Source organism: Gymnogyps californianus, chromosome 1, assembly GCF_018139145.2.
Source record: "Gymnogyps californianus isolate 813 chromosome 1, ASM1813914v2, whole genome shotgun sequence".
NCBI lineage: Eukaryota > Metazoa > Chordata > Aves > Accipitriformes > Cathartidae > Gymnogyps > Gymnogyps californianus.
In genome coordinates, this window is record NC_059471.1 from 111,761,199 (window position 1) to 111,774,523 (window position 13,325).

The 13,325-nt window shown below is 37.5% G+C and overlaps 1 protein-coding gene across 1 annotated transcript in view; it reads left to right on the forward strand.

Moving 5' to 3' along the window:
* The window catches only part of ROBO2 (roundabout guidance receptor 2), a 476,837-nt gene that overhangs the window by 447,879 nt on the left and 15,633 nt on the right, over window positions 1-13,325 (forward strand). The window contains exon 25 of the mRNA XM_050895055.1: window positions 565-779. Coding sequence (XP_050751012.1) covers window positions 565-779 — 215 coding nt within the window. The remainder of the gene's footprint in view (window positions 1-564; window positions 780-13,325) is intronic.

Here is a 13,325-nt window from a genome sequence, read left to right on the forward strand (position 1 = left end):
ATGCCCTAATACTGCTGCAATTAAATCAATTAAACTACTTGGAATAAAGCAAAATAAAAAGGCCTCGCTGATAATGGGTTCATTGGACTTGAAAATTTCTTCTGTCCTACTGGTCATTTCCTCCTCTTTAGAGTGACTTCTACTTAAGGGCACTGAGTCTGTTTAAGCTGAAGGAGTGAAATTTAATTTTGGCTCAATGTGTGATTTGCAAGGTGGAATATTGGGTGAGACATTTATATGCTAGGTTGGGATTCAGAATTGTGCTTTTCCATGGACTTCCTACCTGATTTAGGTAGCCTCTGTGTACATCGTTCCTCATCCGTAAAAGGACAATGTTGAGCTTCCCCATCTTACAGGAGGAGAAGTATATTGAAGACTGGAAAGTGTGTAGGTACTCTGGTATTAGAAGCTATGGTGCATAACTGAACTGACTTTTCTTGAGTTTGACCTAACAAACGCATTTTGTAAATCTATTTCAGGACTTACGGAAAGGCTTCTCTTCTATTGACCATGGGATACAAAGTCTCATCCATTCTAATGACGTTTTCCTGTTTGTTTGTGTAGGCACATCCAAAGCAATACACAACCTCCTCAGGCTCCAGTTCCACCCCTAGGATATGTATCTGGAAACCTTATTTCAGATTTGGAAACAGATGTTCCAGATGATGATGATGATGAGGATGATATTGAAGAAGAAACTGTAGAAATCAGTAGGCCGCTAAGAGGTCTAGAGCATACTCCAGGCTCCAGTATGGACAATCTAGACAGCTCTGTGACAGGTAACCAAACACAGTTAACAGTGACAGCAACTTGTTCTTAACAGTAAAATACATCATCAGTCAAACACTTTCTAAGTGAAAATTTATTCCAATCTATTTCTGTAACATTTAAAATGTGTTAATATTAAACACTAAAGTTAAAAAAGGATTTGAAAATACTTTGCTTTGCTGCAAAATGATAAGAAAATTCATGAATTTTAAAAAGCTTTAAAGACTTGAAAGAAAACTCAATTATATCCTAGCTTTCATGAAAAGTTCACTCTACTGGAGAAGCAAGCCAGTTACATAAAAAGGAGGGGGAAGACCTTGGCTTAGGAATATATATTTCATAAATCAGGAGCAGCATAAAAATGTTATCTTAAAGCACTTTTAGATATTTTGCTGGGTAAATGCTTTCACAGATGAACACAGGGAAGTTAAAAGACTTCAGAATAAGTGTAGTTAGATCAGCACAACATTTATTTGTAGAGTAAATACAACATTTATGTAGGAAAATGTGTATTTTGAACCTACTTTGTATTGCTGAATTTAGTAATTGTTCCCTTTCAGTGAAGATATTTAATTATTCTGACACTCCTTCCTTCACTGCTTCTGACCCTTTGCATGCCTTGGAAAGTTACAACAGGGATCATCAAAGGGGACCTAGAAGGGCATGCTAAACCAATGCACAGAATCTGAATGAATAAAATTGCTGTTGATAAAATGTAGGCAGTGAAAGAAATTTTTTGAAAAATACAGATTTTATATGGACATAATGTACTTTTTGTAAGCATCAGTATATTTCCCTTTAGGTTGAACTTGGGCCTCTATATAATATAGAGCTGTACTGGAGACCCAAATGTACACAGGGTCCATAGCTCACAAAAGCTAGTGGGTGCTTCTTCAGTCTTTGATCTCAGCAGAAGAACACTGATTGTTAGTTGTACCTTACGGGAGACTTGCTCAATACAACTTATTACCATAGTGCCGCTGAATTTCATCTCATTGTTCTGGACCTTCGAAATTCCAAGGACTTCGCACCCTTATTTAAACCTTGCTATTCTGAATACACTGCAGGAATATGGCAGTGATGGAGCATCAATACCTATAATTTTCTTCCTTTTCCCTTGTTGAATTAAATAGTGTGTAGTTTAATCCCACTTTCCAGGTTTTCCTTCGCCCTAGGGCCAGACTGCTTGCCAATCTAATTAAGATTTAAGAATTGTATCTCTGCTGCTGTGATTTGAAATCCAGATTCAACTGAAGGCCGTAGAGTTAAAGTTTAAATCCCTGAATTGAGAAGGTTAACTTATTAGCGCATGAGTATGTTAAGTCACTTTGCTTGAATTTCTAGTGTAATCTCCTTCAGGCTATAATTCTGCATATTTTTGCATATCTCACTAATCGCTCAGAAGCCTTTCCATTAGGAATGCAGTAAGGGTTTTGCACTGGCAATACAGCAATAAATAAAAAAACCCAGGTTGCTATATATTTTCCATTTGGTATGTATTAATATGCCAATGTTGATATATCTGTAAGTCAGAAAATTAATGTTTTTCACATTTGCATCTTCAGCTAGTATTTTGGACAACCCTACCTAGCACAAAGTAAGGAATAGCTGCATTTCTGCTCCAATTCATAGACTTCTGTGCTTATTACAATTTATCCTTTTATGAATAACATTCAAGCTTGTTATAATAGTTATAAATCTTGTTTAATTATTGGAGTGTTAAATGTTTAATTATTGGAGTGTTAAAAACTTCCTGGTGTGTTTTTTTGGAAGAAATTGGGCAGAACCTGGTAATGTAGACTGGGAGTGTACTTAAGGTGTGTAAATGCACTCCCACTCATCTCCACCACTATCTTGATGGGGCCTCATCCAGCTGAAAATTAAGGTTTTTCTTTTGCTTTTTCTTTTGCTTATTTAATTACTAGCTGGATCTGTTCCTTGATCTGGTTCACCGCATGGCAAGGTGTTTGCCGGCACTGCAGAAAAGGAATGTGCAGCTGGAAGGGAAGAAAAATGATAGGCTGCCCCTATAGCGTATAGCCAACACTTAGACTGAATTAAAACAATTATGGAACTATAGCCTTACAAAAATACATCCAGAGTGTTAGTCTAAATGATCTGTAAAATGGCAAACTCTCTGAAAAACAAAACTACTTCTGTTTTCCTCAGTTACTATATAGGTAAAACTTTGATTTTCTGAGGGCTTGTTTTGGGCTTGTTTTTTTCTAGGGGTGAAAGGAAATTGCTTACTATACTTGAGCGAATTGTTTCAAGAGAGAATTTTAATTCTTGTGTATCTGTTTCTGTTAACTCTTCCAGGCTGCGTTTACTGGTGTTAAGGAGGGTATATAACAAATTACATTGATTGTTTCTAAGCTGTTTCTCATTCTTTGATTTGATTGCTTTTAGAATACTGTAGAACAACTAAATAGTTCTTTCTTGCACTGAGAATATATAAGCTACTTCTTTTCACAGGGCTTTTGATGACTTAAACCAGCATTTTCCTAGGAATTTATATACCATGTTTTCACTTCTTTAAACATTATATTAAAAAATGGAGACAAATGAGAACAGCTGACCTAGATGAAGCAATATTTCTGTTCATTTTGAAGTGTGCCCTGTGAGTTCAGTGTTTGTGAGAAATCTAAATTGACATCCCTCAGTCCAGACTTCCTCCAAATAGAGTTGCTGTACGGTGAGCAGGGCGAGTTTCCTCACCTTGTACTGTTAACGTGCCTCAGCGATGACTTGAAGACACCCACTCTCAGAGTGAAATGGTAATTTGTTCTTTATGGCTGAGCTGGGACCGAGGTTTTCACCCAACGCCAAACGTGGGATTCTCTGAGGGGAAACACTGGTGCTGTGTGAGCCGAGCTCAAACTGCTAAATTCCTCTGAAACCACAGTGTTGCTCCTTTAAACTGTTTAAAACTCAGGTTTTCTTCCAGGCCCTTGAGTTTTAGTTACAGACAACTGAAGATTCGGATAAGGGTTTAATCTGTGCTATTAAGCTTTTCTCTTTGCAGGTGGCAGAGACATAATGTTGACGTGTATAATAAAGTGAAAAGAAAGGAGAAGTGCACAGTAACTATATCTTAACATTTTCCAGATATTGCAAAGAAAACTCAAGGAGGGAGGTTTAGATTTGAACGTTTGTGGGATAGAATATGAAATTAAAGCCAAAGTTTTGCTTCATTGGTTTGTTAGGATACTGAGTTACTGATCCTGATTAAAGAAAAAAAAAAGAAGAAAGAACTGAAAAGCAGCTGTAAAACTTCTGCTCATTTGACTTTTACTTCACAATTATTTAGGGTTATTTTTGCTTTCAGAGACACATTGAAATATGTTTTTTCTTTTGCTTATGTTTAATGTTTGCCTTTATAATGAATTGCTGTGCAGAGTTATGGCATGAATGGTCATGAAGAGTCTGTTATATTATTCTACTTTAATAGACTTAATTAATTGCATATGATGACTGCATAAGAAATTAATTTGCTTCTCACTGAAATCACTAAGAACCACACTAGGTTTTGTCAGATCAAAGTATTATGGTTTGGGGGTTTTCTTTGCCCTCTCCTTATCTGCTCCTCCCCCAGCACCACCAGTGGACCTGGCAGTGAGAGCTGTCGTATCTTCAGTCCTGATGCATTTTGACTGAGGGGAGAGATACGCCCATTAACTAGCATGGAAATTAGAACAAGCCCTTTTCTACCTGACTGGTACAAACTGATATAAGCAGAGAGATATTCTTGAAAACAGTACCACTGCAAATGGATAACAAAATTTTATTTTTTTTTAATAGAATTATGTAGATCTGAAATTATAAAGATCTCCATAGGTCGTATAGCTCAGCAAGGAAGAAAATCCCTTATTTGGCATGTTTTGGTCTTGATTAAAAGAATCACTGATCACTGTCTGTATGGTAAAAGTTGTTCATTCATTGTGTCTGAGCACAAATGGAATAATTCTTGAAAATTACACAAAATCATTTTCATGAGCCATATTTTACCATGGCAGAGTTCAATCTTTATATTGATTTGCTTAGGGATACCTATTGCAAAAGATTCTATTTTATAAGCAGTTAGACAGATTGCATTTAATAGGAAGAATGTGTTTCATGGATTAAATATGTGCTCAGAAAATAGGAAACTGCTACTTTTTGTATCTCATAAAAATGGTAATGCAACAATTAGCAGGGTCATATTATAAAGCACAGACTTTACTCTAGCTTAATGGATCTAGGGATATGCATTCATCAGCAACGATGGATTTAGCATAAAACGACATGTAAATGAATTGATGACTGATCATAAATTAATTTTAGTGCTGAAGAAGTAATAGAGACACAGCAAGATGCCACTTTATCATAGTATTTTACTGCTCAGCAACATTTGAGCAACTACTTAATGTTCTGTGTGCATTTCTCTTCTAACAGCTTGAATAAATTTGAGAAATTTTTGTGCCTTTCAGCAATATGGAAACCAAAAAATCTAGAAAGATTGAAAATGCAAACACAAATAAATTTGGCTAAGTGACATAAATTCATTTTTCATTAAATATTTATGAAAGGCATTAATTATGGTTGGACCTGTGAAGTGCCAAATATGTATGTATAATTTTTACCTCCTTTTGTTTAGCGTTTCCCACCCCAAATAAAAATTTTAAAACTTAAGGGTTTATTTCAGGTGTATACATTTAAATATTCGGACATTTATGGCAAAGTATAATGTAAAGTATAAGACCAAGTCTAATTTTTGAAGTGTGATCATATTTGTATTCTGCATTCAGCCCCTTTATTATTCTTTCTTATTTTAATGGTACAATGACTATTGCCCCTTTTATTCCATCACCTCCACCAAAAGCAGTGGACATTCTTTCTTTGTAATCATGACAGTAGTCAGATATATCCAAAAGAGGATAATGTCTTTCTCCTGTACAAAGGCTCAAGGAATTCTGTAACTGATTTCAGCTGAAGTAGCATCAGTCACCAAGGACTTCATCTGTACTGCACAAACCTATTAGTCTAGCCCTGTTCCATCAAAAAACCTGCAGAGGAGCAGGGACTAAATATTAGCATGTGCTTAATGGTCTTGTGAGGGAAAACACATAAGCATACACATACAAGTCCCAGTGACATCATTTGTTAACTTTAAGCATGCACATAGAGTTTGGTACATACAGAAAAGCATCTGATGGAATTTTCAAAAGTCTTAGGTTTGTTGTGAGCAGCTTTTACTTCACAAGTGCATTAGATTTATTTTTTTTAAAGTAAAGCAAGCATACACTTTAAAAAGAAAAATACCATTTTTATTGCCTGCATAATGCCACTAAAAGCAGTAGCATGCAGTCTACAAGAAGCTAGCACCTTTATTCCCCTCACCTCTCCCTGAGAGCAAAGAAGCTTTCTGTTTGCATTAGCACCAAGAGATATTTTATGGAGCAAGAAAACAGAGTTCAACTTTTCACAGAGTTGATTTTGTTCTGCATAAAGCATTTACTGCTGCTGTCAGCAAGAGTAAAATTTACAGTTGCCAGAAAGTGTAAAAACTCAAATGTGCTCTTGGAAAACACATAGTGAGCTGCATGTAAAGGAGACACTAAAAGCCTGTTTCATTCCATTTCAAAATGCACAGTTGATCTGAAAGGGACGTCAGCATCTCTTATTCTGCCTTTATTCACAGAGAAACAAATGTGCATCTGATTTGGAAAACAAGAGGCCAGCGGATGCCTTTAAACAAGCAGTCACCATGTGTGCTATGTTAACGCAGCTGCGTGGCGGCCTGAGGTGCTGGGGCTGGGCTCCAGCACTCCCATGCCTTCTGGGCAATGTCCGCACCTCTGGAGGGCAAAGCAAGCGGGGGTTTTACTGCTGCAAGTTTTGGTGGGGAAAAAATTGTTTATGCAGGAAACCAAATAGCTCAGGAACCAGTAGAAATAATGTAGAGATTTCGGCTTTAGCTACCTGGTCACATACATCTGTGGGTGCTGTATATGTCTCAAGGCAGCTTGCCGACTTCAGCAGTTATGAAGAGTTTTGGCTCTGCTTCCAGCAACCAGAAGTATCACAGAATCATTGAATCATAGAAGGGTTTGAGTTGGAAAGGACCTTTAAAGGTCATCTAATCCAACCCCCCTGCCATGGGCAGGGACATCTTTCACTAAACCAGGTTACTCAAAGCCCTGTCCAACCTCACTTTGAACACTTCCAATGACGGAGCATGCACAACTTCTCTGGGCGACCCATTCCAGTGCGTCACCGCCCTCATTGTAAAAAATTTCTTCCTTATGTCCAATCTAAACCTACCCTCTTTCAGTTTAAAACTGTTGCCCCTTGTCCCGTCACTACAGGCCTTGGTAAAAAGTCTTTCCTCATCTTTCTTATAAGCCCCCTTTATATATTGAAAGGCTGCAGTAAGGTCTCCCTGGAGCCTTCTCTTCTCCAGGCTGAACAACCCCAACTCTCTTAGCCTTTCTTCACAGGAGAGGTATTCCAGCCCTCTGATCATTTTTGTGGTCCTCCTCTGGAGCCACTCTAACAGGTCTATGTCTTTCTTGTGCTGGGGACCCTAGAACTGGATGCAGTACTCCAGGTGGGGTCATTGTTTGCTTTAGTTGTCAACTGTGTTGACGTCCCAGTAAAGCTCACGTCCCTGCGAGAACTGAGCTACGCTTCCAGCCTGATGGATGGTCCCTCCTAACACAGCTGCTGGAGGAGAGGGGAAGGGGAAGCAATCCATGGGCAGAGTGCACTATTCCTAGCCTTGCTAATGCTTGCTGTCCATGGGAATGCAGAGGAGTTCAGGAAGAGGGCTTTCCTATAGTATTAGCCTGAAAAATTGGCAATCTGATAACACCACTCTACTGATAATTAAAATTTAGCTATTTTTAGGAAAATCTGACAGTCTGTGAGTGTGTAGAACTATAGGTGTATGCACACACATTGGAGAGAGCATTATGGGCTTTTGCAGATTTTTAGTATATTTCATACTTAAAATGTGGATTATTTTTTGGAACCGGATGAACTTCAGTCCAGCCCTTCAAAGAGGAGATGAAAAATAGCAACTGTTCCTAGACATACCCTGAAAGCATCCCATCCAAATTATCATGTATATTATATGTTGTGTAACAGCTAAGTGATTGGTTAGCAAATGGACAGAGCAATGTGAGCAAATGGAAATTCAAACCTAAGTTCCTTTAAAACATCCATAGTCTTGTGCCTATGATACTGAAAACCATACCTGTTCTGTACAGCGTATGTTTTTATATGTCTCTGTATAGGGAGTAGAATGTGTCATACAAAACCCTCGGGCCCTGAAACTAATGAGAAACATGTTAAATTTTTAGCACCCAAATATCGTCCTTTGATATCTGTGGGTCTAGTTATATTTTTATGTTTCAGCTTGTGCTTACATATTTTGCAGAATATGTCGATAAGCGATTGTTTGAAAATGTCCTCAGCTATAGCATTTCATTTTCTTACATCTTCATGAAGTGTTTTATCTGTAGTATCTCTTTTCATACATCATCAATAACTGTTCCTAAGCCTTTTTACTCTCTATTCTCTATGATGTCCTATCACACTTTGATTGTTAGTTCAGAAACTGTCTTCTTGGAGGAAATTCAGTTTTAGCCTTCCCTTGCTCTTATCTAGGCTTCTTTGCATCTGTCTGCATCAGGTCGAGTCTACTTGGAAAATAACAATTTTATGTGTGCTCTTGGCAAGCAGAATCAAACTCTGTCACTCTCTGTTGCACTTAACACACTTTCTGCCTGTCAGACCTCCATAGACCTCTTCGGTTTCTTTTCTTGTATCTTGGGAGTGCATGGACTTTCGTTATTATAGCCTGCCACTCTGCTGACATTAAAAGGTTTGGTCACTGCAGCATCACAAAATAATCCATTGTTCTTGGGCTTTGTGGTGCAGCATGCTACTGACTAAATTCCAGTATTCATTTATTGTACTCATGACTTATTTTTGCAGGATATTTTTAATAATTGACACCACCGTTAGTTAATTAGCCTATCAATTTGGTACTAATAAACAGGTCATTACTGATTTACTAGTTAACAATTTTGAACACAATAATACTTTCTTGGACATCGATTAAAAAAAGGCTTTGAAGAACATGACTTACACTGCTACACATCTTATGTTTATTTACATAAATTCAGCTGTGCTAACTGAATAGTTAAGTCAGGGCCATGATGTATCTCTCCACATGTGTCTTCATATCTTTGAAAACCAGTTCTCTGCAGATTCTCATGGGTTCACTGGGCTTTTTTTTTCAACATATGCATGCCACTGTTTTTAAAAAGCAGATTTCAGGTATTTCAAGATAGGTGCCTGTGCTATCTCAGAACAATACGCTATGTCTGCACAGCACCATGCCGTGCCATGCAGCAGCTCAGGTCCCAAAAGCAGTCTGGTAGCTCTGCACCTCAGCTGGACTTGGTAACTAATTAGCATGGCTACCCTGTTCCTGGAGCAAAGCTAGGTACTTGGTGCTAGCTAAGTTTCCTTTGCCTCCTGCTCCACTGCACAGTGTAGAATTACCCTGTGACATTTACCCACGATTTTTAGAGGTACAGAACACCATTAACTCCATCTGAAGCCACAAAAGAAACAGAATTTCAGTACTTTGAAAAAAATCTGAACTGAGTGATAGCTTTTGAAAATATATTGTACTGCCAGGTTGGGTAGCTGATCGATGCTTCATGCATTGGAAAAAATAAAAGAAAATGTAAATGACGAGCAAATAAGATGAATCCTTCTTTCACTGTTTTGCTCTTTACATTTTAGTTATGTCAAGATTTCTGTATTTCTTTCATGTGTTTTTTCTGGTATCTGGTTTTCTGACTGCATTTTTATGATGTTATTATCACTTTTCTCTCCTGCAGTGGTGGTAATCCATAGCTAGAAGGTACCATAAGGCCAGCATTGGCTTAGTGACTGACTCAGTATTAAATATGAGTATATATTTGCTCTGGTCTTGAACGTTAATTATTTCTAACCTTTCAAAAAAGTAACTTTAATCCACTAGAATGAACTACTTTAGGACAGCTTTCTTCAGGCCATTAAAAATGCTCATCTATTTTAAGGTTTTGATTGAGAAAATGACATAATGCCAGTCTTGTTCAGGATAGTTCTTGAAGCCCATATCTGACTTCAGCCATATCTACTGAGACTTACACTTATGCTGTCCTAAATTAAGACTGTTTCACAAATATCAAACTAGATACTGATTTATAATGTCAAGTAAAAAAAATCACATTCATTTAAATCCCAGGGAAAATCTATTAACTTTCAAAAGAATTTATTATGGAGCCTTCACATTTGTAGAGAATATGTATCATTTTGTTTACAGGATCAATGCAACACGGAGCAAGCTATGAATGAGAACCCACTTAGCTTTGGTAGTGCTCTTTTATAACAAGCTCTGTCAGATAGACTTTGGGTTTCCTGTTGTGAAAGGACATATTAAGTGGGTATTTAAGCTTTAGATGAATACAGCTCTTTTGTACAAAGCTCTGTCAAATGAATTTTGGGTTTCCTGTTGAGAAAGGACATATTAAGTGGATCTTTAAGCTTTAGATGATCAAAAAATATCAAATGTGCACAACTCACTAGACCCCTACATTTGTTTTTAGGTTCAATGGTAAATGGATGGGGTTCTGCGTCTGATGAGGACCGTAACTTTTCTAGTCATAGATCTAGTGTAGGTAGCTCCTCAGATGACTCGATCTTTACCAGCGGCAGTTTTGCACAAGCACTGGTTGCAGCAGCAGATAAAGCTGGTTTTAGGCTGGATGGAACCAGCCTGACAAGAACAGGTTTGTAGACTCAAAGTTGATGCTTTGTGCATGAAGGGTGTCTCTGCCTATTCTTCTCTTCTTTTCAGTGAACCTGCGTCTCATACTTGTCTAACATGCATGGAATAAGGTGGATGGAGATGTTTTTATCAGTATACTTTAAATGAAGCCTTGCGTTATGTGTCTTTTTTAGTGATTCGAAGTAGTGAATTGCACAAGCTTTTAATCCGCACCTTCAGTCTGCTGCAGTTTCCCTCTGTGCTGACTCTGCTATAGATTTACTGACATAGGTTCCATTTAATATTTCAGTGAAGAGATCACTAATTCTGCCATGCAATCTTTGATGATTTCATTTTTTGCAAAATCTCCTCACAATCATTCACATTTCCAGTGATGAACATCATGTTTAAACTATTATCTCCATCCCTGCTCTTCTGTTGCATCTCTTCTTGCAAAAGTGTATTTTTCTGTGAAGTTTTTCTAAGCATGGGGTAAATTGGTGTGCTTTTATTGTTAACAATACAAACTGTTTAAAAGCCTTATTAATAGCTGATTTAAAAAATACTTAATTCAATAAGTTCATATATTTTGATAAAATTTAATTTTAATTATGCCAACTGAATCTGCCAAGTTAAATGTAGCAAAGGTAAAGTGACTTGCTTTTGAAAACAGCCAAGCTTCTAAAACGAATTAGTGAGAAGTAAACATAATTTAGTTCATATTTTTAAAGCTCCATATGTTTTATTTCTAGCAAAAAAGATAAGTAAAAATTATTTTTAAATATTCTGGAAAAAAGAATGTATTTGCGTTTGCTTAGTCTTATCAAAATAGCAAAAATAACTAATTATTTAAATCCACAAATCTAATAGCAAAGTATGAACTTGGGTCATATTTTTGTTATGCTTTCTCAGCCGATTCCTGCCCACAGGTCCCATAATGTTCCTACCATTTAAAATTTTTTACTATTAGTCTGGTATGAAGTCTATCCTTCAGTATAATATGTGCATTTATGAGAAATGTCTCCACATGTTAGGGCTAAAAACCGCAGGCTTTCTGCATGCAATGACTTCATGGAAAACACTGCCTTTTAGGAACGTTAGGAAAGAAGAAAAGAATCGATGGTAAAGTCCTATGTCGCCAACAAACTACAGGGTGAACAGATACAGCTTTTCTCAAATCACTGAGACTTTTGCCATTGACTTTGGTCAGACATAATCATCCTTAAAAGACAGTTATTTCACCGTTAAAAGTAGTTAAACCCCTCACTTCCTTCTTACACTAGTGGAGAATTGACTGAGTAAATCTCTCACTATTTGAAAAAAACAAAGCCAAACAAAACAAAAACTGATGTAGACCTTCACTCATCTACTATGGGCATATTTGGCCAAACTATAATTTAAAATATACTGTTTTGCTTGAAGAGTCTCCTAAACAGTCTTGAATGAAAGGAGCAAATCCTTCCCAACTTTTTTTTTGGTGGTGTTCTTGGCCTCAGTAAAAGCTAATGCAAAATTCACCCAGAGTTAATGCCGCTTGTTTCAGGCCATTGAGAAGTACAGTTCCCACCACAAACACATACATAACAAAAGTAAACAGACTCACAAACACATAGAGACTTTTAAATAAATGTAATTTCTTATTGTAGCTATGTAAATGGAAAGTAGAAGGAAAGGATGAGAGCCCTCTTGTCAGGTACATTTTCCTAGCTTAATTAGGTCACAGATGCACTTAAACAGAGTACTTGCATGTAATTCCTCAGACAGACTATTAGAGTTTAGGATACAACAAAGTGTCCAATGGTTGTGGTAGAGACTTTATGATTATTAACTTCTTACTCTCTTAATGATCCAGCAGGCAAAACGGAAACAAAATAAAACCCACATGTAAACAAACAGCCCTCCCCTCTTTTCCTCACAAAACCCTCAGCAAATGGAAATAACTCCCCAATGCTTACTGCAGTTTCATTACGATATGATACCTCCCAGGGTGGCGTGGATCAATCAGCCATGCCTGTTACAGACTGCTGCACCACAGCAAACCCCCCATCATGCAAAATGGTGTCTTGTAGCAGAGAAGCAGCAGTATTATTTCTGTTCATTGCTCTGGAGGGAGTCTGAAGGTCCTGACTCTTTACTCCTTTGCAGTCTGGACAGTTATTTTCACCCATTCAGAACAGCTGTGAAATATTCTCACTGATAGGAAAGGAGAAGTCCAACTTGATAGCCTCACGTGGGTGTATTTGATTGCCAAGCATAAGAGGCACTGGTAAATCCAGGTGCAAGGTGTCTCTCCTGCCAGACACTTTGATTCCAGTTTCCAGAAGCAATCGTGTGATTTGCCATGAAGTTCAGACAGTTTTCATTTTTAACACCCTTGGGAAATTAAATCGAGAATTAGTGGATTCATTCTTGTCTCCACTTACACACACTAAATCTGCTACAGAGAGTCTGACACTGCTCAGCAGTTCTTACTGGAAGGGCTGCATACAAATCCAAGATGCTGTAACCAGTTATTAGGTGCATTGAAAAATGTGTTTTGGGAGCCTGCACATCATTTGTGTTTGCCCCATGTCTGATTTAGGTCAGTGCTATTTATTTTCCCTCATTTTCATGGAGGGATAAAAGAGAGAATGTTTGGTGTCTATTTCTTTTTCAAACCAACATTCTGAATGAATAATCACATTTCTTTAGTCAAGAGAATAAGTGTGAAGAAACTTTGTCCTGCACTCACCAGTTGCACTTGCATGTT